Consider the following 27367-nt stretch of genomic DNA (forward strand, 5'->3'; position numbering starts at 1 on the left):
GGTGAAGGCCTCCAGCTCGCACTGGAACGGTTCGCATGTTCCACTGGGAGGAGGCCCCGGGGCCGATCCAGGACACGCTGGAGAGATTATATCTCTCGGCTAGCCTGGGAACGCCTTGGTGTTCCACCGGATAAGCTGGGGGAGGTGGCTGGGGAGAGGGAGGTCTGGATAAAGCGGATGAAGATGGATGGACGGATGGATTCTTATCATATTTGTGAAAAATATGATAAAAACGAACAAAAAAAACGCACACTGACGATGTAGAAGTCTCAAAAAACTCATGTTTTAAATATGATACACTGGGCATTAAAGGATTAAAAGATTCCTTCTTTTCTTCTTATTAAAATAGACAAGTGCTTCAGAGGATCGCTGTGACTTTGTTCTCATTGTTGTTTAATCCTACTGTACAGTTTGAGATGTACAATTCAGCATTTATTCTAATAAATGCTCAGGTTGATGAGATTGATGGTGACAGTTGTGATTCCTAAAAATCAGCATATCCAAAAATATTTACTTTTAACCTGTATGCATCATACGCCTGTAATTACATGTTTATGTTGCCACTTCATGTTGTGTGACAGGTGGAGCAATGAAGTCTGTGTGGCCGTCTGCATTGTTGCTCTCGCTTCTTTGCACTGGAGCTCTGGGTTTTGACATTCTGCCAGGCAGTTCTCTGACTCACCTGGACATCACTCTGCAGGCCCTGTTTAATGTGACTGTGCAGGTGTGCCGAGCATTTGCTAAGGCTGAAGGGACAGACTTCATTTTCCCTGTAAGAACTCAAATCATTGAAGTTAAATGAACAGAAACAAGGATTTTTAAAACAGTAATGTCAACATGATTTCCTTTGTGTGTTTAGGCACAGCCTTTCACCATACAGGGTGTTGCTACGGCCTGTGGTGCACCTCAGTCATCTAAAACTTTCGTTCGGTCCATTCTGCACATCATATACAGGAATGTGCGTGTGGACATCCGCTATGCCTTGAATGCCAGCTTCCACTTTGATGATGAGATGTTTGTTCAAGGAAAGAAAATCATCATAGAGGGAATACAGGCGGTCAAAGCAAGCAACAAGCTGGAGAATTATGAGGCAGCGAGGCAGAACCTGGGAGAAATTCTGCATCCTTTGCAGGTATTTATCATTACTTACTGCTGTTTAAAAACAACAACAAAAAACCAAACAAAAACAGAGTAAAATAATAAGCCTATTTTTTTTCATCGCTTGAAGGATTTCTACAGTCACAGCAACTGGGTAGAACTGGGAGAAAAAAGCCCCAACTCCAATCTAATCAAATCTGGCGCCAGCATTGGGAACATAGCAGGTAAAGAGATAGTATGATGAGATGCCCGTACTGACATACAGATTATACAGATAAAACTATCATTCAATCTCAGAGTAGAAAGATTTAAAAAAACAAGGCCATAATTTAAATGCTGATTTACATGTTCCCAGCTAGGAGCAGGGCGACCTGCCGCAGCTGTGACGGCAACAACTGCAGCAACAACATTTTGGAGGATATCATAGCGGAGAAGATCCTGACATCTGGATACTTTAGTCTCACGCCTGTATTTGCATTGAAACCAAAGGGTAAGGGCTTCGCTCTTCTACAAAACCATCATTGTTTTCCCACACTCAGAAGAGGCTTCACATGTCACTGATTTTCCTGAGATTTACCTAAAACCTACATACTAAAATCTATTTTAACTCTACTATTACTTATTCTTCTAATCCCACTTCACTGCATTTGAAATTGCAGTTACAGCACTTTTTAATGGCTTTTTAACCCACATTTGTCTTGACAGTTACAATTACTTTGAAGTTTTATCAGCTCATCTGGCTAAACGATCAGTGAGCTCATGCTGTGGCGATGCATGTCTCATCATTCGTCCACAATTCACAAAAATTGCTCCTCCTCCTCCAGTATTGGTCATTAATTGCATGCACAATGTCCTCAAGGTCAAAGCCACATTTGTCCTTTCACTGGCACTTTGAAAAGACAAATGTGACACTTCTTGCAGTTTCGCTAAATTCTCGTCCACCTGACGTACTGACCAGTTCAAATTATTCATACTTACAGGACAGGACGGTTTATCATGAGTGAATGAAAAAACTCATTTAAATGATGTCAGCATACTGTAAACTATACTCAGTTTATAAAGAGTCAAAGCAGTATTTAAAAATAGCTGTATTTAAATGGGCAAATACGATTGCACCATTATGATCCAATAAAATATCACCGATAGCAGCCATCACTCTGCTCTTCAGATTGTGTGAGTTTTTGAATGGAAAAAACAGACTTTAGTTATTGGTTCTTGCACATGAGAGATAAACCAACATCCTTGTGAAATAACATAAAAAAGTATCCTTTAAATAGTATTTCATTAGTACACGTTACTTAAGTTAAAATATGAAACAAAAAAAGTGCCTTTAAAACCTGTCTCATCCAAAATCACAGTGTCAGTAAAACACAATCACAGTTTCTTGAGGATGATTTGAAATAAACAGCAGCCGTTCACTCTGAGATTTTCCACCCCCTCCTCTTATGGACAAAAGGAATATTATTCATCCTGGCCTTCAGTTGTTGCTTTAGAGTTTATCACACTGAGTCAGAGTACTGCACATCCAACTGACACACAGCTTACTGTATGTCCTCAAAGGATCCATCAGATAAATCAACTGAAAAACTTTTTCTAACTGCTGCAGAGACACCAAAGCAATGGTGTAAAAGTAATTCCAGTTCATGAACCAAGTCGCACATTGCATAACAACCCTTTTTTTTTATTATCATGTGTTAAATGTGAGGATCCAAAAGCAGATTCACAGGGAGGAGGAGTTACAGAGAAAACACACCATTTTACTGAGACCAGAATACAAACAAAAAACAGAAAATAAAATTAAGAACTCCAACTTACAGAACCTAAACTGGGTAATTAACACTGGTGGTGGTAGCCACAAGGGATAGGTGAACAGACACTCTGGCAAAGAAGAAGCTGAGACAGCAATAATAAATTAGGGTGTTCAGGGGGAGTGGAAACAGCTGAGACTTATTAAAGAAATGAGACTGGGGAAGAACAAAAATCATATACTAAGCAGACAGGCCAAAAGCTTACCAAGACAAAAGAGGAAGTCAGCTTCAGTGAAACAAGCCCTTAAATACACAAGTTAAAAGGAAAAAGAGCTGTGTTTAAGTATTCATCATTCCTCTCTCGCAATATTTGCTGAACAGGAAAATGCAGTCATGGAGGGGCAGTTGATCAGACAAGTAAGATCGAGCCTATTGGTGGGATCAACAAAGACAAAGAGAGTTCCAGCCATGGGTATCTCCACACTCAAGCTGCAAACATTGCAATAGCTGCAACAAGTGAGCTTCTAGAGGACATTCGGGGGGCTGCTGGTGACAGACCATTCTTGCGGTACAAACGCTCTGTGTGTTTCAGTTCATTGTGGTGCAGAAGTTCATTTTATCATTTATCTCTCTCCATCTCCTTCCCCCAGGATGATGGGTCTCTTTAAAGGATCCAGTAAGGCTCTTTGTTTTGTCATCGACACCACAAGCAGCATGAAAGATGACATTGCAACAGTGAAAAATGTCACTTCCACTATAATCAACCGTGATGTGGGAACAGCCAATGAGCCCTCGCTGTACATTCTTGTACCATTTAATGATCCAGGTAGGATCTCTGAGATGCTACGAATTTCTTTTCTGAATGTTCTGAAATGTTACTGTTCTGTCCAATTCATAAGGTGACAATGGACAATAGTAGTATATATATTGACTTTGACTCATGTCATCAAACAGGCTTCGGACCACTGACAAAGACAACAAACTCAGCAGTTTTCCAGAATGCGATTGATTCTCTTGTAGCCACCGGTGGAGGAGATCCACCGGAGATGAGTCTCTCAGGGCTTCAGGTGAAGTGATATATGTTCTGTAATTTTAAAAGCTCGATGCATGTTTGTTGTTTTACCTAAAACTATTATTCAAAGCGGTTTTCCTCACACAGCTGGCTTTAAGCGCTGCTCCATCAAATTCTGAGATCTTCCTCTTCACGGACGCAGCCGCTAAAGACAAAAACCTGAAGAGCACAGTGATCGCACTCATAGAGAGGACCCAGTCGGTGGTATGTAGTAGTTTAAGAATATAACACACTTATCTTAATGATGATTACATTTTTAAACGTCATTGAAACAGGGATGGGCATGTTTTGCTACAAGCAGATGTATAAATAAAGTAGTGTAATGGTCGTATTTTACCTTCTTTCTTTTTTTTAACTCAGTCTAATTGTTTGTAAAGGCTTTATGATTTGGTTAAGCTTGTTTTCATGCACCTTTTTTTCTTCTCAGGTCAATTTTATGATAACTGACACATCATCAGTCAACAGTCGGAAGCGGCGTGCTCCATCCAATAGGATAGCAGAAGCTGACGCTCAGCTGTACAGAGATCTGGCTCAGGCTTCAGGAGGCCAAGCTATCGAAATCACAAAGAGTCAACTTCCTCAGGCCACAGCCATCATAAAGGAGTCCTCCAACGCCTCTCTGGTAATTTCACAAACATCTCACTACTGGCTGGATTTGTCATTTCAAAGATTTCAGCTCTTTAATGTAAGTGCTTACTGTAATGTTCCAGGTGACCCTTCTTCAAGCAGCCAGGAACCCAGGAAAGGCTGAAAGCTTCACTTTTATGATTGATGACTCGGTAACAAATCCTACAGTTTACATTACTGGGGAATCCATCACTTTTACTCTCATTAGCCCCACAGGTATGCTATTCTGAAGGACTGTGGAAAAATTGAATTGAAATTTTTTATTTCAGTCAACTTGTTGTTGTTGTTGTTGTTGACTGAAATAAAAAAGAGTTTTTACTATTCGTCGGTCATGACGTCATTTCTGAGCCTGCCCAACAAAGCAGTGGCAGTCTATACTGTCCCCTACATTCTGTTTACACAGTAGTCAAATTCAGATTTTGCCTCATTTTTGAACAAAACAGCATTTATCATGGTGATAAATGCTGTTTTCTTACATAAATATTGATAAAGATGTTTAAAACTACTAAATGCAGTAACCCTAATTTTTGATGTTAAAAAAATGATCATTTAATAATAAATTCCTAAAAATAGTCTGTTTTCTATCTGTGTTCTAACAGGTGAATCTCAGGATAGCAGTGACACAATGGGGTCACTGATCATTACATCCCAGTCTGTGGGAAACTTCTGGTCCCTGCAGCTAAAAAAACAAACTGGAAAATGGGAAATGAGAATGGTGTCAAGTAACCCCTACACTCTGAAGGTCATAGGTGAGACTGTCAGTCGATACTTTTGTTTCTTATCCCTGGGGCCTTGAGGTATAGGTTTGAATGAACTAATAAGCTGTCAGAATGGATGTACTAAATTACCATTACAACAAAGTTTTTAATAAAAACGAATAGAGTTTGCATCTATTTGATGTCTGGCGTTGTAGATAGGAAAGCAGAAAGGTAGGGGGATAACATGCAAGCAGTTTTAGATGGGTCTAAAACCAAACACTTGCATCATCTTTTGTATCATAAGTAACTGGCTCAACCGGGTGAGCTATGACAACCCCTAAAAGGATCTCTTAAAATATGATTGGCATGTCCTGTCCTGTCTGAGCCAAGTTCAGTTCAGTTACCTCTCACCTGAGTGGAAACGTTGTTAAAAGTGAACGTTTCTCCCTTTGTTTCCAAACTATAATTGCACTGTTATTAGTGTTCACATCCTGTAGCTGTGTTTTGTGTAAAAACATGAATTTATTTTGTTATTTGACTAATAATGCTATATCCTAGGAGATGGTGAACATTTCTAGCACACTTGCTATGATGCCAGCACATGTGCAGGGAATGCTCACAGTAACAATACAGGTTAGACATACCTGCATTATTACAGTTAGCATGTCAGTAACATGGCATCTTCATGTATCTCATATTTTGTTAATGAATGAAAGGAAAAAAATCTAAAATACTTAGATTTTATCAGCCAGAGTAGAGCAATGCAGAGAATCTATTGTATGTATATTTGAACAACAGAAAACCAGAAATGGTTTTGCTATTGATTCACTAGAACTAAGCCAATTCTATTATTTAAAAAGTTCTTTAAGGGCTTTTTGATTTCACATAAAACAAAGTACTGGCAATGACAATGAAATTCCAGTGGTCCATGTGTTGTATAGGTCAAAAGATTACACTTTTACACTATGAAAACTGCTACATTCAAGCACAGACATTCGCCTGGTGCTAATTTCCATCCATGTATATGGATGAAGACTCCTTTACCAGTGGTTCAAACCTAGAACCGTCTGCTATGAGGTGGCCACAGTACCATCGTGCTGCCCGGCTGTTATATAAGCTAACTTAAGATACTAATCTAACTACACTATCAAGCTTTAAATTTAGCATGTTCGTGTTCTGCTGTAATTAGTTTATTCTATGCTAAATTAATATTGTTTTACCAGTTGATGTATAAAAATAAGTAATTCAGAAAAAATATTAGATTATTTTACAAGCTAAACTTTAAGCTTACAAGCTTAAAAGTCTTTCCAAAACTAAAATAATCTCATGGCTTAGAGTCCAAATTCCTGTAAATTTTGTATGTTGCTACTAGATTAGTGGAGCATGAAGGGCTGCTAGCGTTAGCAATGTTAGCATGTTAGCTTTAACACATTATCGGGCGAAGAGCAGAAGATGCGTCTCTCCACCAGTGGATACTCTGTGAGGATCCATTTCACTGCTGTGTTCCTTAAAATTCTTTGCCAGAAATGTTGAGAGAGTGAATATGAAGGCAAAATAGCCTCATGAAAGATCTCATACTTATTTAAAAAGTTTCCTTGGCAGCACAGGTCTTTGGGCAGCCTAGAAAAACGTAAGTAGTCTGTGAGGATTTATTTTCGTTGTCTTAAAGGCTAAATGGAAATGCTAATGACTCAACATATTCAAACACCAACAGGAAGTGGAAATAGAAAGAGGAAAAGGAACTATATTTTTAAAAGTCTGAATAAAAACAAAATTCTGTATTCTTAATTCCTGGTTCTTGAATCTATTCACTATGCTTTAGATTTCATTTTTAAATTATTAAAAAGGTTTTTTGAAGTTTTAATTCAAACTCTTTATTATTGTTAGTGTTTAGTTTTTCCATAAACCCATCCTATTTGAACCTCTTTTTTATGGATTTATATATCCATCCATCCATTCGCTTCCGCTTATCCTTTCCAGGGGCGCTGGAGCCTATCCCAGCTGTCATGGGGCGAGAGGCAGGGTACACCCTGGACAGGTCGCCAGTCTGTCGCAGGGCCAACACACAGGGACAGACAACCATTCGCTCTCACATTCACTCGCACATTCACACCTAGTGGCAATTTGGATTATCCAATTAACCTTCCCCACAAGTTGCATGTCTTTGGACGGTGGGAGGAAGCCGGAGTACCCGGAGAGAACCCACGCAAACACGGGGAGAACATGCAAACTCCACACAGAAAGACCCCGGCCTGATGGTGGAATTGAACTCAGGACCTTCTTGCTGTGCGGCAACAGTGCTAACCACCGTGCCACCGTGCTGCCCGATTTATATATCATTTAGAATAAAAAAAAAAAGTCTTTAATTTTATTTTAATCATATAATAGTTAGAATTTATTTAGATATTATGTTATTTGTAAGTATTTGTCGTATTCAGAATTATCAGTTCATGAAATGCATTATTTCCATTGCCATTAGTCTCCAGGCCCTCCATATATTTGACTTTTTTCGTTTGTTTTTTTTTTACCCCCTCATCATTTTTAGGTCAGAGTCCTATCGACTTCTTCTTTGACTTAGTGGTGGTGTCACAGGGCCCTTTTGGAGGATTTGATACCCTGGCGACACGTCCCAGTGCTGGTAAAGGCAACTGTTAAGACTTGGTGATCTGCAGATGTAACATACCATTAAAACATTAGACGTAATGAATTGACTTTTTCTTGAAAGGTGGCAATGGTAGCCTGTTGATGTCTTTAACGGGGAGTGACACTGCCACGGTGACAGAAGTCACTCTGGTTGGATCATCTGGGTCAGAGGTGATTAAAGGAGTCTTGGTGCCGCAGAGCAATGCAAGCATCTTGGTTCTGGTTGACAAGTTTCCATCAGAGGACTTTGAGGTGCAGGTGAAGGGACAAGCTGATAGTTTCACCTCCAAGGCTTTAATACTCTTCCAGAGACAGTCACCAACCAACTTCAGATCATCAAATCTGACGATAAATGTGAGCTGCAATCCACGACTTGTTTTGTGACACAAAAGCATCAAATCAAACATGGAAAAACATGCAGCAGCTCAAATAAGTATCTCTATAAATGTACTCTCTCTTTGTAAAGGCTAATCCAGAGACCATCATAGTACCCGGAACGCTATTTTCTGTGCCCTTCACTCTGATGACGAGTGGAACAGGTGGAAACTTCACAATTCGATCCACCAACAGCAGAGGGTTCGACTCTACATTTCCAACCAGTATGTTCCTGGAGCCTGGAATCACTAATAATGGCACAGTGACCCTCTCAGCACCTCTGAATACCACATCTGGAACTGATGTCACCCTGGCCATTGAGGCCGAGGCTCCTGGGGGCACAGACAGTAACTACATTGTGTTGCGCTTCTCCGTTCTTAACACGGTAATACTATAACTGTAAACTTTTTGTTTTAAGCTTTTTGGGTATTTCTTTTTTTTATTATTATCTCTTTTATTGGGACAGCTGTTGAACATAACAGTAGTTTACCTTTTTACACTTTCTTTGCTGTCACATTTTAACTTATAATTGAAAAATAAAGAAGACAAAAAAAGAAGAGAAAAGAAAAGAAGAAGAGAGAAAAAAAAAACTAGGGTTAGGAGGCAGCAGGGCAGGAAGGTTTACGTACTACTCAGGGTTGTAACATCATATACAAAATCACACCTCATATGCTTAACATAGTCTGTCCATTTAGACCATATTCCGTAGAAGGTATCTCTCTGAAGTTTAAGAGAAAATGACATTTTTTCCATCGTATAGATCTCTTGTACAGAATGTATCCAGTCTTCTATCATTGGTGGTTCAGGCTTAAGCCATCTTCTCGTAAGAGGCTTTTTACTTGCGGCCAGAAGGATATACAGGAGTCTTCTGTCATTGGAATTCAGTTTATCCACTGGTGCATTGCACAAAAATATGGTCTCAAAAGTTGAAGGAAAAACAAATGAAAAAACATTTTGTAAATGATCATGGATTAGAGACCAATACTGGCGAATAACTTTACAGTCCCAAAAGATGTGGAAATGGTTCGCTCCGTCTCCCCCACATCTCCAACATTTATCACCAATTCCTCGATATCTTTGTTGAGCAGGGGTAATGAAAAATCTCATAATGCTTTTCCAGCAAAATTCACGCCAAACATTAGACCCAGTGGTAGCCCACTGTATCTTGCATGCGTGAGCCCAACACTTCTCTGTAATTGTCAAATTACCCTCCTATTCCCACTTCGCTTTAATATACAGAGTGCTGTCGTTTTTACACCGCTGGATGCTGTTATATAATTTAGAAATAATTTTACTTTGCACTTCAGATTTGATTAGTAATAAGAATGTTTCTACAAATTGTAATTCGTTTAGGTTCACTTTTAAGTTTTGATTAAAATAATTTCTGATCTGTAGATATCTAAAAAAATCATCTGATCCCAAGTCATGTTTACTCCTTAAAGATTCAAAGCTTTGAAATGCACCCTTATAGACAAATGAATAATAATTAGTTATTCCTTTTGAAATCCAGTTTTTGAATCTATTATCATATTGATTTGGAGTAAAATCTGAATCATATGCACACCACCAATTTTTATTACTTCTTTCCAAGCAGATATCATTATTTGTAGTATAGGTTTATCTCCCATATGTATTTTATTCTGCAAGTTTATGTCCGATATTAAAGCTGAAACTGGTATTTCTTTTACTATTGTTCCTTCAACATCTTTCCATCCGGCGGTGTAGTTTGGACAACAGAGACAAATCAGCGGTCTTAACTGAGCTGCACAATAATATTCTCGTAGACAGGGAAGCCCACGACCTCCCTTTTCTTTCTTTAATTGGAGCGTTTTATATTTAACTCTAGCTTTTTTCCCATTCCAGATGTATTTTGACAATGTTCTATCCCATGCCGCAAACTGTTTTTGTGGTATGGCAATCGGTAGAGACTGAAACAAATACAGCAGTCGGGGAAGAATATTTAATCTGATTGATTCAATCCTGGAGTGTAGGTCCAGAAATGGAATAGCGTTCCATCTTTGTATATCTGATTTTATAGATTCATTTAGAGGGGCATAGTTGACATTGAACATTTTGGTGAAGTCACGATGTATTACCACCCCTAAATACATAATGCTATCTGCATCCCATTTCCATTTATAACGATTCTTAATTTCAACTGGTGGTTCATAGTTTAAAGTTAATACCTGCGTTTTATTTATATTGACCTTATATCCCGATAAAGAACCATACTGTGATAGTGCTTCCATGAGATGGGGGAGTGCCTGTGAGGGACAGGTTAATGTTAAAAGTAAGTCGTCAGCAAATAATGCTAATTTCTGTTCCCCTCCTGGCATTCGTACTCCTGTTATATGCTGATTCTGCCTAATCCACTGACTTAGTGGTTCTATAAACAAAGCAAAAAGCAGCGGTGAAATGCAGCAACCCTGTCGTGTCCCTCGTTCCAATATAAATTATTCGGTGAGGTCCCCATTGATTTTGATTTTAGCTGTTGGTTTGTTGTATAACTCTGAGATAATATCAATTATAGATGTATCAAAATTAAACTTCTCAAGCACTTTGTATAAAAAGGACCATCTCACTGAGTCAAATGCCTTCTCGGCATCTAAGCTTAACACTAAGGTCTCTAATTTTTGTTTGTCAACTTGCCGCAATATGTGCAAAACCTTTCTGATGTTGTCCCTGGCCTGTCTATGTTTAATAAAACCCGTTTGGTCATTATGTATTAACCTAGGTAATATCATTTCTAGTCTCTTAGAGATAATAGATGTAAACAACTTGTAGTCAATATTCAATACACTGATTGGGCGATAGTTGCTACATTCTAATTTATCTTTTCCTTCTTTTGGTATAATGGAAATCATTGCTTCCCTCCATGAAGGAGGGATAATTTTCTTTTCCATTACCCCTTTTTGGGTATTTCATGAAAAATCATTAATAAAACGATTTGTTGGAAAAAAAAAGTCAATTGTAATAAATTTTATCATCTCTGTTCGTTAAACTACAGGCCTGAAGGTTTTTTTATGCTTAGCTAACCTGCTGTGCACCAACTAAAATCACTTTAAGCCAATCATAAGTAACAAAGAAACACATTTCTATAGAGCAAATATTGAGGAAGTTGCAGTTCCTTTAGATTCAGGCTTTTTGCTGACTTCATGCATTTTCCTTCCCCTTTTAGGTGACCGATTTCAAGGCACCAGTGTGTGAGCAGCTCAGCCTGCAGACCAACTGCTCTGTTAACTGCAGCATGAGGATGTGGGAGGTCTCTAGCCGGGTGACTGATGGAGCTGATGGGACGGGCGTTGATCTTGTCACCCTCAAGCAAGGAAACGGGACCATAAACACCACCCTGGATTCAAGCAATGAGAACATAACACTGGTGTACTACAGCGCATCCTGCTGTTCACCTGACATGGAGATAGAGGTTGTGGATCGCGTGGGTAATGTAGCCACCTGCTCCTACAGCGGAAGGCAAGGTACAATATCTCCTGTCTCTGAAGCCACAAAGCTCACTTGGTCGCCCTTATTTTGTCTCAGCATTGTGATTGTGGGACTCCACATTCTGACAAAAATGGGCATCCAGTGACTCCATGTCAGTGTGGTACAGCTATAATTTATGTATGTCAATATATATGTATAAGTTATATCAGTTCTATTTTTGACATTTAACTACTACTAGTATATTGGCTACTGTGGTATGGAGGCACTTACAAAAACTGATGCCTTGAAATATATTACAGCACTGTGCACAACCATTATGCCACCTCTAATTTCTTTAAAATCTGCTTACTTTCTTCTATTTCACTTGTATCAAGTAGTCCTGATCAATACTTCTCCAGACGTTCTGAAGTTTTTCTTCGGACATTGGGTGCCTTTTCACTCTTTTTCAGTCCAGTCCATGTACCTGATCATTTTCATAATAATGTTCTTTCTGGTCAGTTTACACTGACCTATGAGTCAATGAAACATAAGAAAGGCAGCTAGCTCAAAGCAGGCATCCTATCAAAGAATTTAAAACCCTTTATTACAACACAACCTTTTGCAAAAACACAGAATTTGATCTCACTTTTTTAGCCAAATCTACAAAAAAAAATGCCAGAGATATCACAGTTTGTCAAGTTGTGCACCAGCAAGTTGAGCTACGAGAATTAACTGAGATGGAAAGAATAACACAACAGAAAAAGACAGCAATCATGAATTGGCCTCCCCGGAGACCAGACCTGAACATTATTGAAGCATTTTGGGATCCTGTTCGCAGAAAACGGAACAAAAGGCAGCCAACATCCAAAGAAGAGCATTGAATGTCTTTCCAGAAGTCTGCAGAACTGTTCCTGAAGACTACTTAAAGGAATTAGCAGAAAGCCTGCCTAAGAGAGTCCTTAGGGTCTAGTAAAGTGCTATACAAATACATGCCATTTACCATTTTACCAGTTCAGGCTGTGTTATGTTGACACATAGTTCGTTTTCATAGCAAAATATTATGAAATGAGTCAGTGGCTCAAGACGTTTACAGTACTGTATATATTTCCATAATTACGCATAAAAACATTATTCATCCATGTTATGTCTTTTTGGGGGGATTTTGATCATACATACAGCTTCATATCTTAAACCACTGATTTCTCAGCTAATATGGGAACTGATTTTTGATTGAAACTTGACGTATTTAATTCTGTCTATCTGTTATGAAGCTAATGCTCTTCTTAATTTATCATGCTCTAATTTGTACTGCTCAGTTTCCACATTTTCACAGTTTGTGAGAGTTTAAAAAAAGGTAAAAACAGGTGTTTTGGAAGCTCTTTGGATGGAAATTTAAAAAAAAATGTTAATGGTGGAAATGGGGCAACAAGAAATGAACAAGTCAAGCAGTAAAAAAAACCCACTTTTTATTGTTGTCATAATGTGTCTAATGTATAACCTTTACACAACAAAACGTTTCTCTTTTCACATTTTGCTACATTTTCTTCTCCTGTTTCCTTTTATCACTATTTACATATTGAAAATTTTTCTGAGCATTATTTAAATAAACTGGTCATCTGCGACACAGGGGGTTGAAATGCTGAAATGTGTCCTTGTTTGTTTGTGTGGCTTTTTGTGAGTGTTTAGTGATGGTGCGAGCATGTCCACTGCAGCATCCCGATTCCAAGCCAGCCCGTGCACACTCTCACGCCGCTTCGAGGGTCTCCTGCATTAACTTTCTAAACTGATTTAGTTTTGGTGAGGTCACGAGGCCCTCGACATGAGTGCACAACGATCACAGGTCAGCACGTGTTTTGTGTAGGAAACAGGAAACAAATCCCCATAAATACTATGAGTTCTGTCGTTTGACATGAACTAGCTCTGTAATACGGCATGTGATGGTCTTAGCATGTGCGTAGCACAGCAAACACAAATAAAAGAATGAACGTGAATTCAAGCTTCAAAAAAGGATCTTCTAAAGTAATGTTTATTTGTGCTTTTCATGTTTTTAACTTTTTTCCTGACCTTAAGAAAGGTTGTTTTAATTTCTGCAGCTGAATCAGAACAGGCAGCTTAAGCCAGCTGAGGAATGATCTTAATTCACTCTATGTGAAGACTGTATTAATCAATCCAGATCCTGATTTGAGGGGAAATGTCTCTGTTAATGTTTCTTCTTAACTTCGAGACCCGTGACTCCACATGCAGTGGGAGGATGTGTGGGCAGGTTTGAAGCGGGCCTGTATTTTTTATAGAAGCAAATTATAAAAGTCTTGCGCTTGCATTTTTTTAAATCTGTTTTCTACATTTTCTTTTTTCTCTAATAGAAACCTTTTTTTTTATCCCTTTAACCCAACTTACACTCTCAAACTTACAGTGCCTTCACACAAACATCACCTCCGTCCTTTTCGCTGTAAAATTGTGACTATCCCAAAAAATATCCTGCAGTAGAATGAAAGGTAAAACCGGGATAAAGATTTTATAGAATCAACCATCGAAAGGGGTACAGATGCAATTTCCTCAAATCTGTCGAATGGTCACGTGTACACATTCATAAGCATTCACAAGAGTGAATCCTCGTCAATAATATTCAGACCAGTTCTTCAGACCATGTTTACATGCACATCAGGCACTGCCATTGGTGTACTGGGAAAGCTTATTCTCCAGGTCACAGATTCTCTTCTCCTGAGACAACACTGTGGCCTTCAGATTCTGAATCTCTTCCAGTAACCTCTCAAGCAGCTGAGGCTGGAAAGGAGAAGAGGGGAGACAAGTGTGCAGAAGGATAAAAGGGAAACAGAAAGGAAAAAAGACTGTGATAAGAAGGTGAAATTAAGGAAAATGTTTGAAGAATAGGTTAAGGAAGATGACTAGGACTAGAGTAAATCAATGAAAACAGGTGAAAGCTTTGAACAAAAAAGGTTGTGGGCAGATGGAATTACAAGAGAAAAGAAAACAGAAAAGGGTTAAAACAGAGTCACTTTTTGTTATTGTTGTTGTTTTCTTTTCTTTCTTTCTTTCTTTTTTTTTTTTTTACCAACAGTCAGATTACAGGACTAAGAAATCATTCAACTGTGCTGTACATGGTTATACATAAGATGTATAAAAATACATCCAGGCTTTGGGAGCCTATAATGTGAATGCAGATTAGTAGAGAGGAGTCATCTTATACTGCTAAATTAATGTTGAAAATAGTTCATGTGCAGGAGGTGCAGGAAGTGGGCTTACCGGCAGGCTGTTGGTGTCCAAAGTGGACATGCTGCGTCGGGTGGTGGGTCTGGAGTCCAGGACGTTCTTCTTCACCACTTTGAGCTCTCTGCTCTTCGGCGGCACGTAGCCCTGCCTCATGGACACCAGGATGGGATCTTCATCTCGGCCATCAAGCCACTCCTCGGGTTCCATGGCGGGCTCGGGTCCTGCTGTGTCTGGGTACAGATCATCTTGAAAGAGGTCCGACTGTGCAACAGGGAAGATCAAGGGGACAACAGAGACGTTTGTGTGAAGTAAAAAGTAAAGCTGCAAGTTTATCCCTAATATCAAACATGTGTATTTGTCCTCCACTGGATAGCATCAGAAACAATCCACAAACACTGGGAGCAGTGTGTCGAAGAAGCCTTTCGTTGCACTAAACTACAGCTAAGAACCAATCACTGTGCAGAAGGAAGCCTCACAAGGTGCTCGTGGCAGGATGTAAACATTAAGGGTTTTCCATTCAGCTGAACTGTATTCAAATGAAACTGCAGCGACAAAGGTTGATTCGTGTTTGAGTTTTAAGGAGCCAGATAGAAGTGTGGTGTGACAAGTCCAGGATTTCTGTTTCGATAAAGTATAAGACTGATATCTTCATCTTGCACCATTGTCAAAGTCAAACACAGCAGAGCATGAAGACCATAATGGAAGGGTGAGTCAGGCTTACTTTTCTGGGCACTGTCATTGTGATGGGCTCACATTTCTTGTCAAGCAGCTTATACAACCTGATAAGATGAGAAAAGAGGACACGGCCACAAGTTATCACAGTTGTCGTTGTACGTATTTTTAAATGTCTGTCTATAAGAACTGAATAATCAATCTCACCTGCAATCAGTAAGTCACATAATTGTTTATCACATATGGAGATGTATATGAGAACTATATGGAAAAAGGACTACTTTTGCAGCTTTCTGCAAAGACATAAACTATCATTTCTGATATTTAGAAATGTCCATGTCAGAGAGTTTATGGTTCATGAGCATTTAGCAGTGTTTAGAGAATACAAAGCATTCAGTGGTGAAGCTTTTAAGGTGAACAAAATGGAAATTTCCAATATGAACACTTGTGCTAAGTAGAAAATTAATGGACCAAATTGTCTGCAATAATAACTGATGTAATAACTACTGCATATTTGTTTCATTTATCTGAAGGCTAAAATGGCAACACATCCATTAAATCAGTAGAATCACTAAAACATGAAAAGGGCTGTGAATCGCTGCTGCAGATATGCCCAAATATAGTCGTGTGACTATTTATTCTTTGACATCTTGTGATATTGATTTTCAAAAACTAGATTTCAGACAGGACCAAAGATTACTATTTCAATCTGCGAGCACACGAGCGCAGGCATTACCAAAATACTAAAGACAAAGTAAAAAGGCCCAAAAAGGAGAAGCTGAGATGGAGGTGGGTTGCAAAGCAGTTTGCAGAGACAACAGCAACTGTAGGGACGCTGGAGAAGCTGAAACTTTTATAGCAAACTTTATAGTGGTCTGGTACTTATACAGTTATTTTCTAGTCTACCTGAGCACTTAAGGCATTTTTAAATATAATTCCTAAAAGAATTTAGTTTTTGGTTTTATATACCTAAGTGTGTTGACCTCATGATGACACTGACACTCCAGTGGATGCATTAGGGGTAACTTTAGGCTAGTATTTTGCCCAAGGATACAACCCAGTCAACCTCCAGCTGAACCACAGCTGGCTCATTCACCTTCTTACACGGTTAAGTTGCACTCAAGTTGAAATCACTGCAAGATCAGCATCTTACCTGGCAATCTCACATTTGCTGACATCAACACCTCTTTTGGGCATGAAGCCCATCCCTCTCTGGGGCTCCTTGCTGCTGAAGGTGTTGAGGTAGTGAACATACGGTGGTTCCTCTGTGATTTCAAAGTACCGGACACTGCTGTCCCCCTAAACACACACACATGAACAAGTGTAAAAACAAGTGTGACTGTGTTAGCATTAAGGCTGATAATACATCTACAATTAAGTGTAAAAATAAGTCACAGTTATATGTCTGTACCTTTCCACAGAGGTAGACCATATTTGCATCTGGATCGTAATAAGGTAACAATACTCCATTACTTGTGTCCAACTCCAAAAGTGCAATAGGTTCCTCAAAATTTGTCTGTGGACAATAACAAGCTGTGAGGAAAACTGACAGGTTTCTGTGTAGATTCATATTATAGTGTGTATATTTTTACAGCCACTCTGTGAAATGTAGTCATTTGTTACCGGGTCCCAGAGGCCGAGCTCTCTCTGACTCATCCTGGTGAATCCTGTAGTGAAGATGTTTCCATCTCTGGTGAAGATTGCTCTCATTGGCCTGATGCCCTCATGTGGAGCCAGACGTTCCTGTTGGTCAGCAGAGAAACAGACATTAGTAACATAACTACAACAATGTAAGAGCTAAAGATTTCAAGTTAATCCTTATTTTCTGTCTCTGTGCCTGTTTAATGAAAGTTTGTGTTTCACTGTTTCCTGAAGTCAAGTAATTATATGGAGCTAATATATTCTTGAACAATAAGAAAAATAAAAATATAGTCACCAGAATAATTGTGCTAATTATTTATAATAATATATACCAATAATATATTTTGAGACAGCTTCTGCATTATATTAGTTTATACTGTGAAACAGTATACTTTTTACATGATTTCTTAGTTTTTTGCATATTTGTCTCACATGAAACTAACACAGCCTTTGATGAAAAGAACACTAACACCAACAGTCAAACACGGTGGTGGTAGTGTGATGGTCTGGGGCTGCTTTGCTGCCTCAGGACCTCAACAATTTGCTGTGCTTTCACATGAGCTTAAACAGGCTATTCAGCCCCTCCAATGTGGTTGAATTAAAACAATTATGCAAAAACAAATGAGCCAAAATTCCTCCAAAGCGGTGGGAAAGCCTTTTTGCCAAGACGAGCCATCTGTAATTTCTACTCACGCACCGCCACCACTTCTCTTTTGCGGGGATCACAGACACGCAGACGTCGATCCTTACAGGTGGTGCAAAACAAGCTGCCGTTACGGTTCCAGCTGACGCTGTAGATGAGGTCTGGATGGTCGTCCATGGAGATGAGGGGTTCACCTGTCCCCACGTTCCAGATAATTATCAGGTTGTCACTGCCTGGAGGGTGATGGAGTCGAAACACAGATAGACATCCTATTCAGGTTTTGTTGTAATTTACTGTCACATAGGGGGCCCAAAAAAAGATATGAAGGATGTCATGAAAACATAAGAGGACACTGGAGGTTTGTGTGTTTCTGTGTCCTGCCTGCAGTGAGTAGTATGTTGCGTGCGGTGGGGTGCCAGCTGACAATGCCGACTCGTTTGGAGTGTCCCTCCAAGACCACCACCGGGTCTGACAGGGGGCGGGTCAAAGCGTGATCTGGAATTTGCCACACCTGGAGACGACACAGACACAGCAATGACGTGAGTTGTCCAAAAATATTATTAGAAGTCATTCAAAATTTGACATCAGCAGAATAAAATACATTTCTGTCTGCATCTCAGGAGGAAGATGTCTGCATCACAACACTAATAAACTAAAATAAAATAAAATAAAATAAAGAAAGTTGTCCTGCAATAGAGAATCAACAACATCTGGCATTACGTGTAACATCGGAGCCTTTCTGCTTTGTTTCTCTTCTTTTCACTTACACGTGACAGAATTTTTGGTATTAAATTCACTGCCACAGATTTATTGTGGAGCTCACTCATTTTAATTGAACCATAACTCTACTGACTGTTATTACAGAGTTATATTTATGTTGCCTCACAGCCATCTATTAAAGCTTACACCTGTGTGCAGCTCCAGTACACTGACGACTGTGCAGATAATCAGAAAGGGTTTCCCTTAATGAAACTGTTTGTGCTTTACCTGCTGCTATTCGTTAGAAGATAATTCAGATTATCTATAAAAAGCTGAACTGCTGCCAGACTTTATCTGTTGGTAGATATTGCGTTGGCCCGTGTCTGTTCACATGGGCTATTTAGTTGCACTCAACCAAAGCCTGCTCAAACATAACTGATCAAAAGTAGCGGGACGAAACATTCAGAAAGGTTCCAGTGCCAAAGATCTCTCACTTGCTGAGCTGATCTAAATACAATACTGAGGTAGTGGCTGTTTAAACCATAAACATATCCATAATCAATACATAAAGCATTATTTTATCAAGCCCAAACGTGGCTAAAACTCTCACTATTGGGCTACTGAGTCACAAAAACTTCAATTCTCAATTCATCTGCTTTATTTAAAAGCAGCTGCTCGTGTCAATGGACATTAGAACACACAATACATTATTCTCAGTACATATTCAGTTTGTTGGAACTGGGTCTTTACAGTTACAACACACAGCTGTTTAAGGCACATATGTTCAAGAAGTCGCGCACAAACACAGACCCATACTCACGACTCAAATGAGCCTGCGAGATGACACAATGACGAGTCTCTGTGAACTTGACGGAATGACATCACAGCTCACAGCAGCTGCACACGTCTGTCTGAGTGCCGGACACAAACAGAGCTCACAAAGGCAAACACACGGCACTCAAACAGCATCGGAGCAGCTGCTGCCACAAGAGAAGCCACGATTCAATCACTCGATCGCGCAAAGATTCCTGCAATGTCACTATGAACAAGTGGGTGACTTTTGGTCTCCGTGACAACTGTGCTGGTGCACACATGCTGAGACATGTTGTCATTATACAATCCAGAAAAAGGTGCAAAGGGCACATGTATAACTAATGTACAATATATATTATCTAAATATATAGTTTATATGTTTTATTCTACCTCAAACTACTTCAGCCATAGGAATTAGGAGGGTAAGTAGCATCCAGGCAGTGCTTATCAAATGCACTCGGTGATCAGCAAGTGTGAACGCCTCTAAAAAGCAGAAGTTTGGAGCAATCGGTGTGTGTTAACATGGGGTGCTGGAGCCTATCCCAGCTGTCATAGGGCGAGAGGCGGGGTACACCATGGACAGGTTGCCAGTCTGTCACAAGGCTAACACACAGAGACAGACAAGCATTCACACCTATGGGCAATTTGGATTAATCAGTTAACCTATCCCCACAAACTGAATGTCTTTGGATGGTGGGAGGAAGCCGGAGTACCCGGAGGGAACGCATGCAAACACAATTTATGTATCTTAAACCTGAATATATTTGTTTGATTGCGGATTGGATAAAAGAAGACATCAGATGATGTTGCCCTGAGGGAATTTTTGTGAGCTCAAACAGATTTCCATATCAAGGCCAGAAATATTTCCTATCTGCTGTCCAAATCAAGATCACCCAGAAATTATCTTTGGAGTGTCATTTTTGCGTCAGTGGAGCAGCTCATCACACTGTGAACACTTAACCCGGTTCTCATCTCGTGCTTTTAGAGCAGCTTACAGCTCTTCACATACTGTAAGTAATTACTGCCTTTTACTAGTGTGGATTTTGTCCCAGAAATAACAGTTTAACACTTTGTCTGACCGCAGCTCGGCCAGGAAACACTGTGGTCCAGGGAATTATCCAGACATTAACTAGTCTTATCTGAAGAGCTGAAGCCTGTTTATATCTAAATTAACTCCAGAACAAGGACCACAAATATGCATTATTTATTTTAACACAGTCTTAGAAGAAATTTGAAACAGCGCAGGAATGCTGAATAGTAAAATTAGCTGGGACACACAAAATGTCATGGATTATAAAATGTTAAAAAAAAAAACAGCTGCTATAATGGGTTTAAAGGATGTATAACCTTGTTTAGTTTCACATCAAGTGCTTTCATAACAGGCAAGTATCATGGCACAGAAATATAAAGACCTCACAGTGACCCCTGCTGACTGAACTCAGTCATGAGACATCTGCAGTGTATCACAAACACCTCTAAAACTCTTCTGGTTTCCGTCTGCCATCCTAAACTCAGCAACAACAATAATGTAAGATGAGAATGCAAAGTGTGTTTACAAAGCCCCAGCTGCTAAACAATATGGAAAAGGTAAGCCACATAATCAGTAAGGTGACGTGATTTTAACACATTAAAATCCCATTCCTGCTGATGTGAGGTGATCAGCACCAGATGGAGCAGGACATGATCGCAGATACCGATACTTTAACTATTTTCCATATTTCTTGCTCACGTCTCCTTATTTCCTGCATGTTTGACGAGAGTTTTGCCCGATATGATAGGATACTGATAGGAAAATACTTGACAACAAGCAGGGAAACAGGTCATGAGGAAGCTGTCGTATTGTGGATGCCATAGGTTTGTAGATGCATTACAGCAATGAAGCCGGTCACAGGCAGAATGCTTTGATCAGCCTTACAAAATATCATGCGTGGCCTGATGGAGAGATAGAGATGACGCAGAGCAGGTGGGTGGAGATGCAGACACGTAGACGCACTGACGCGTAGACTGGTTCTCTTAACTTGTTGTTCATTTAAGAAGCAGGAAGACGTGACAAACTCAAGCTGTGAAGACCTCTATGACTGCTATCTGAGTCACTGAATAACAAACTCCTCCACATGCATCTGCAACTTGTCTGTCTCTCCCACCCACACACACACACACACACACACACACACACACACACACACATTACCATTGCAGTGCAGTCCTCCGAACAACTGGCCAGGATATTGTCGTCATGAGGGCACCAATCGATATCCAGGACGGGTCCAGAGTGACCAATCACCAGCGGGTAGTTCTTATCCACACGACCTGTCTGCAACACAGAGGACTGAGTTAGGACTGTGTTTGTATAACGGGTCACCATTAATAATCAATATTCATTCATTTCTTTAAAAAAGGTCAAAATAACAGCCTTAAGCCCAGTCAGACATCAGCACAGCTAGGTTAAAAAATTAAAACAACTATTTTCCCTCAATGTGAAACAGTCCTGGAATAATTAGCTTAAAAGTTAATTCTTGATCTCAGACATAGTGGGTATAACCATGAGGTCCGTTTTAATAGCTGCTCTCCAGATTTTTACCATCTTCCTCAGTGGAAGACTCTTAGTTTTCAAGAATAAGTAGATGTTATATGTGAGATCAAGAGCTGTGATGGGCCAAGAGATTTTTGTTCAGGTCTATTTCCTGATACATAAACTCATAGAATTGAAATAGGGTGTACTTTATTCTTCAGATGACTGTACATGACTGAGATTTAGTTGGATATATTTGGAGAGCTCCTTTTAAGCTAATATAGATTGGAAATGGGCAACCGTTTGAGAAAACATATTTAATACCATCAAATATTTTTCTCAAAGGTGTATTTCTGATCTTAAGTGAACCAGATGTGGCAGGAAGAACCTTTTGAAACTTGTCTCAAAAGCAGATGTTTGAAGACAACCCAATGTTCCCATGTTCCCTGTTCCCATGGTTCCTTTCATGTGAACATGTGTATCAGCTCTTAGATATAACTCCGTCCTGACACACACTCAGTCACACTCCAAGAGTGGTGTATTTATAGCCGAGTGACGAGGCGTTGAAAGGGGAGTTTTTAATGTGGCCTGTTGGGGACTCAGTGGGGGGAAGAGGAGGATGGAGAGCACATTGGTGTGTATTAATAGCGCGTCTGTTCACCGTGACTCCAGTAAATAATCATGTCCATTCCCTTAGTGCCTCAAAAAAACCTCTGCATTGCTTTGTGTCCTGCTGCTCTTTTTCATTAATTAGCACCTCTGAGATGCTGAAGAATCCCACCGGGTATGACCTTATTACACCCACATACTGTTTATGTTTTCTTCTTAAATCTCGGAAATGTAAAAACCGGTCGCTTAACCTTTTGTAGTCGAGCTGAAATACTAACCTTTGTGTAAGCTTAAAACACGAAGTCCAATTTTCCCCCCAAATTTCTAGACTGGATAATGTTAACTTGTTCTTGTAACTCTGGGCAGTGATTGGCTGTGTAGTTCAGTTTAATTTCTGCAGTCTTATTACAACAGTGTGAAGTGCGCTGAGCTCGAGCATGAACTCTCACCACGTTAGATGTAAATCAAAGGTGGATGTTACATCACGCTGAAATAAAACCCAAATCCAAATATATTTATCCAACTTAGCCCTGAAAATGAATTAAACACATTTCACTAACCAATATCAGGATCACTGGGTCACTTTTACCCTCCCAGTAAAATATTCACACAAGTTAACTACATTTCTGGTGTCAGCTTGCACTGTTAGCATCACGTCTAAGAAAAGCAGCTGATTTCTTATGAATTGCATGTCTCAAAGGATCAAACACTGACTCTTCTGTGTATTTCAAAATAATTACTGGACCACAGGACAAAGGAATTTGCCAAAAACCTTGCCGTATACAAGCAACACTTCAGCTCCTAGCGAAAGCTAAATACTACCAGACAGTCTTTTACTGAGACTAACACTCATGAATGAAAGTCCACCTCTGATCACTGTGCTTCAGCAACACTGAGAAACAAAAACAAAGTGTATAAGCTGTTTGTAGTTTGCCGTTTCTGCTGTTTTTAAGATCTAATTCTGAGTGTTCTTCTTTAAGGATACTATTTATTGGATGGCTGGATTTCCTGCTGTAAAAGTTGTGTATTTAAACTTTAGGCAAAATTACACACATCAAAAACAGTGTCCACACTCATTTAAGCAGTGCTTTCACTTAACAATGCCAATTCACGTACACCAACATCCAGAAAAGCACCAGATATGCACTTCTTTTTCTTTTCTTCCTCTTATAGAGCAATAATAGTCTACTGTTTCTCTTTTAAAACACAGACAAACACGTAATAAAAGTATATCTGCTTGCAAAACGCACACAAACACCACTCAGCAGCTCAACGACCATAAATAGCTCGATATAAATAGAAAGAAAGAGCCAGTTGATCAGCCAGAGTTCATCTAATGTAGATCATGAATATCTGTACATGATTTAATGTCAGTCATTTAGATACTCCTGCAGATCAGCATGAGACATGTAGAGCCATGCTGTCAATGTTCCTAGAAATCCTTTTTCCCAGAACAGAGCTTATTACAGTCACACTTTCATTTACACTCTACATCACACGGAGAAGCAAATGAGGTGCTATTAATTTTTATTGTGATTTATTGGAACGCTGGTCGACTGAGAATTGATTCAAGCACAAAAAAGCTAAAAACATGTCAGATATTTGAGTGTTACATTTGAATCCCTCCAACCCTCTGACCTTTACTGACCTTAGAAAGGGGCAGGACCAGAAACGCTCCTCCTCCACTGGATTCAACGATGACTGCCAAGAACTTTGGATTGACGGCGCAGAAGGAGCTGTCCCATGTCACCTTGGACACACGAATGTCATCGTAACCCTGCTCAGCCTTTACCGCCTGGCCGAAGACGTGACGAAACTTGCTCTGCCGCACGATGCTGCGACTCATGGCTGAGGAAAGGAGAGGGCAGACAGGAAAGAAATGAAGAAGAATTAGAGACCGCAGAGAGCGGCGATGAAAGTTTAGATAAAGATAAAGGAAGGAGAGGATGAAAAAGTAGAGCTATCTGAGGAGTTTAATGTGTCTGCTGTACATGAATGATTTCAGGGGATTTCATTTGGAATGATGTGTCATAAACGGAGACAACAGAGAAATCTGTTAATTACAGTGAAGCACATGCCTCAGTCTGTGCTTTTAATCTGTGGGTTTAAGTATTTATATAACTGCTTATTTAATGCTTAATTACTACTGTAATATGTTTAGGCAGTTTTTGCTGTTTTGAAAGTTGAAAATGACTAACTAACCTCTTTTTGGTATTTATTTTATTCGTTGAAAGTATTTGATCAAACATAAATACAGGATAGTCAAAAGTTATATAAAGCGTTATTTTTTACAACATGAAGCAGGTGCAGAATGGCGAGATTGAAAGTTTGTTCTTTGACATGTCCTGCGATGGACTGGCGACCTGGACTGGTAGAACCTGCTTGTACAGTCTATGACACAGTAGGCTGTGTAAGCAGTTTTTTTGTATTACACTCACTTTTTCATAATTACTGTTAGGCAGTAAGCTTGAGGTTCTTTCACATTAAACTGCAAACTTAACAGACTTAATAATATCGTATTTCCATTTACTGACAGTACATTTTCTGCACTGTTTCATTTAAAAATGACAACTTGATTTTCTGACTGCCGCCTCACAGTGAGAAGTTTCTGAGTTTGAACTTTTGGCGTGGAGTTTTCATGTTCTCTCTGTGCTTTCATGGCTTCTCTCCGGGTACTCTGGCTTTCTCCCACAGTCCAAAGACATAAGTGTTAGGGTAATTAATGGTTCTAAATGTGTCATAGGTGTGAATGATTGTCTCTGTGTTAGCATTGGTATTTGCCTGGTGACCTGTCCAGGGTGTACTTCTGAACTAGATACGCAGTTAAGAACATGGATGGATTTCTGTGTGTGGACAGTTCTCACAGTGGTTTGTACAAAAACTGTGCTGTTGCTGTTGCTGTATGTTGTTACTATTATTTTCAACATTACAATTTCTGAGCTTCTAATTAAAAAAAAAAGTCTATTAAGTAAATAAATAAGAAGAGCTCACTTATTTTGCCACAGCACACAAAGTTCATGACTTATTTATTATTTATATTAGTTATACTGAGTTTGCATGCTTTTTAAGTGACACCGATTCATTATAGTCTAATCATGCTCTACAATGATTAATACTAACATCAGTGTTGCTTGTTTCTTAATAAACATTTTAATTGCTTCAAACACTGTGACTTTTTCTCCTGTAAATGATGATGAATTCTGTAATTTGATCTTAGGCTGTTTGTTGCTATCCTGTGGCTGTCGCAGGCAAAAGGCCAACCGGACTGTAATCCTCCGAAACACCGGGGGATATTCTGTAACAGTCCTTGCCATTACTGCAGATATTAATAGGTGATTGTCCCACCAAACACTATGTGGCAGCCAAACATCAAAGACAAACACTAAGACACAGAGAACAGATAAAAGGTAGGAGGGGGAGAGAACTTGACAGATACAGTGTCACAGCCCAGCACTTCAGTCACACAACTCCTGTGAGAATATGCCGATTCAAACAGACCTAACATACTTGCAGACTCCACTGGCTTACATAAGGCTAAAACTGAAAGCCCTAGTCTAAAAGTAGGTCTGTATGGGGCCCCTAAGAGATCTGACTAATGCAGTGACTCTGTGTGTTAGCAGGATTACATTAAACTCTAAGCATTAGACTTTTCACTATTCAGATAAAACCTTTGTCAATGATGCTGTCTGACTTTCACAGTAGGATATATCACAATCTGCCCCAAAGTTGACTTATGAGGGGAAAGAAGCTCCTGGAACCTCTGTGAAAGAGTCACATCCCAGAGACCACTTCAGCAAAGCCAACAGTGGGGCATTTAACACCTCATTATACATATTATATAGTTTTTACAATAGGATGTCAAAAAAAAAGAAGAGAAAAAGAAAGAAAAGACTGTTAATGATCACATAATGACGTTCTCCTGGTCTAATGCTTCTTTTTCTAAGTACACTGATTTCTGTGCTCTACTGTCAATGTCTTGTCATGTAATATAAGCCAAACTAAAACTGAGGCAAAGAGTAGATTTTAGCATCTGTGGAAAAACCTCTTGCTATTAATTCCGCCTCAGGTTAATGAGATGGGTCTGCTCTGTCGCGCATGGCACGGCCCTGGAGAATCCAGACAGCGAAAGAATGACACTGGCACTTTCCTAATATAGACATGACAAACTGCACTGTCCTACCCGGGCCGGCCGCTCCTCCCCGGCGATCCCAAATGGTTCCAGAAAGAAGGTCCCGCACCCTGTGTCGTTTTATCACTAATGAGCTGACTGTAAATCTGATCTGCCACTGCGCACAGCCTGCAGAAAAACGCATAAAACACGGGAACAGAGACTGGCAGGGGCGCAGGAGGAGGTGGAGGTGGTGGGGGTAGTCATGTACAAAGTACTCCTTAAAGTATCCCGCAGCTGCCACAGCATGCACGACTTAAGATCAGTTGCCAGAGGCAGAAAAGTGCATAGTCACAACGTCCCGGCTGTGTTTTCGGGGTTTCCAAATGTAAGGACGCGCTCGTTCCTCTCCAGCTGCGCAGTAAAGAAGCTGACGTACCTCTCGCCCCACTGCAGCACAGACACCGACACACATATTAAGAAACACAGTCTCACCTCAGGTTTTGGGGAGACCCCACTTCCCTGGATAACGGTCACGGTTTATGTCGAATGGACTGCTACTCCTCCTCCTCCACCCTCTCCCTCTGCTGCCTTTATTCCTTTTGGATTATATTCCCTGCAATCAGCTGTCCCGGAGTCGGTGCGGACTTTTAGTGAGGAGAGAGCTGGAAAACTGCGCTACGGTCTTCGGCAGGGAGAGACAGAGGGGAGATGCCGGGGGCAGAGCAGGAGAGAGAGAAGGGGGAGGGTGCGGGTGG

The 27367-nt window shown here is 39.9% G+C and overlaps 2 protein-coding genes across 4 annotated transcripts; one reads left to right on the forward strand and one right to left on the reverse strand.

Moving 5' to 3' along the window:
- Positions 1–585: 585 nt before the first annotated feature.
- Positions 586–12384, forward strand: LOC146700307 (von Willebrand factor A domain-containing protein 7-like). The gene is made up of 15 exons (XM_085470468.1): positions 586–772; positions 860–1132; positions 1229–1322; positions 1454–1588; positions 3228–3414; positions 3497–3672; positions 3801–3913; positions 4006–4122; positions 4346–4540; positions 4629–4761; positions 5145–5294; positions 7789–7881; positions 7969–8240; positions 8353–8646; positions 11440–12384. The coding sequence occupies exons 1-15, from the start codon at positions 590–592 to the stop codon at positions 11845–11847; spliced, it is 2823 nt and encodes a 940-aa protein (XP_085326594.1). The 5' UTR covers positions 586–589; the 3' UTR covers positions 11848–12384.
- Positions 12264–27346, reverse strand: coro6 (coronin 6). Of its 3 annotated transcripts, none has more exons than XM_085470470.1 (11): positions 26682–27056; positions 24150–24349; positions 21572–21694; positions 18250–18379; positions 17923–18101; positions 17208–17327; positions 16996–17100; positions 16738–16883; positions 15634–15691; positions 14946–15173; positions 12264–14465 (listed from the first exon to the last, which is right to left on the reverse strand). In XM_085470470.1, the coding sequence occupies exons 1-11, from the start codon at positions 26812–26814 to the stop codon at positions 14343–14345; spliced, it is 1545 nt and encodes a 514-aa protein (XP_085326596.1). In that variant the 5' UTR covers positions 26815–27056; the 3' UTR covers positions 12264–14342. The 3 variants fall into 3 exon arrangements, with proteins under 3 accessions (XP_085326596.1, XP_085326598.1, XP_085326597.1); XM_085470472.1 differs by lacking the exon at positions 26682–27056 and adding an exon at positions 27105–27346 and having other exon boundaries at positions 13126–14465; XM_085470471.1 differs by lacking the exon at positions 12264–14465 and adding an exon at positions 14472–14623 and having other exon boundaries at positions 26682–27058.
- Between the last annotated feature and the right edge of the window lie 21 nt (positions 27347–27367).

The sequence above is a fragment of the Copadichromis virginalis genome, linkage group LG10, assembly GCF_057382275.1.
Source record: "Copadichromis virginalis isolate Kocher_CV1m ecotype Utaka linkage group LG10, C_Virginalis_male_GT1.1, whole genome shotgun sequence".
Classification (NCBI taxonomy): Eukaryota; Metazoa; Chordata; class Actinopteri; order Cichliformes; family Cichlidae; genus Copadichromis; species Copadichromis virginalis.

Bases quoted from the DNA above. Each gene is read 5' to 3' on its own strand.
- LOC146700307 (XM_085470468.1), top strand. From the start codon at position 590: ATGAAGTCTGTGTGGCCGTCTGCATTGTTGCTCTCGCTTCTTTGCACT. The intron at 1,589-3,227 runs GTAAGGGCTTCG...TTTGCTGAACAG, and splicing joins ATTTGCATTGAAACCAAAGG to GAAAATGCAGTCATGGAGGG. The intron at 4,762-5,144 runs GTATGCTATTCT...GTGTTCTAACAG, and splicing joins TACTCTCATTAGCCCCACAG to GTGAATCTCAGGATAGCAGT.
- coro6 (XM_085470470.1), bottom strand. From the start codon at position 26,814: ATGCGTTTTTCTGCAGGCTGTGCGCAGTGGCAGATCAGATTTACAGTC. The intron at 16,884-16,995 runs GTACAGACATAT...GTGTGTGTTTAG, and splicing joins TGGTCTACCTCTGTGGAAAG to GGGGACAGCAGTGTCCGGTA. The intron at 14,466-14,945 runs GTAAGCCCACTT...TCTCCTTTCCAG, and splicing joins TGGACACCAACAGCCTGCCG to CCTCAGCTGCTTGAGAGGTT.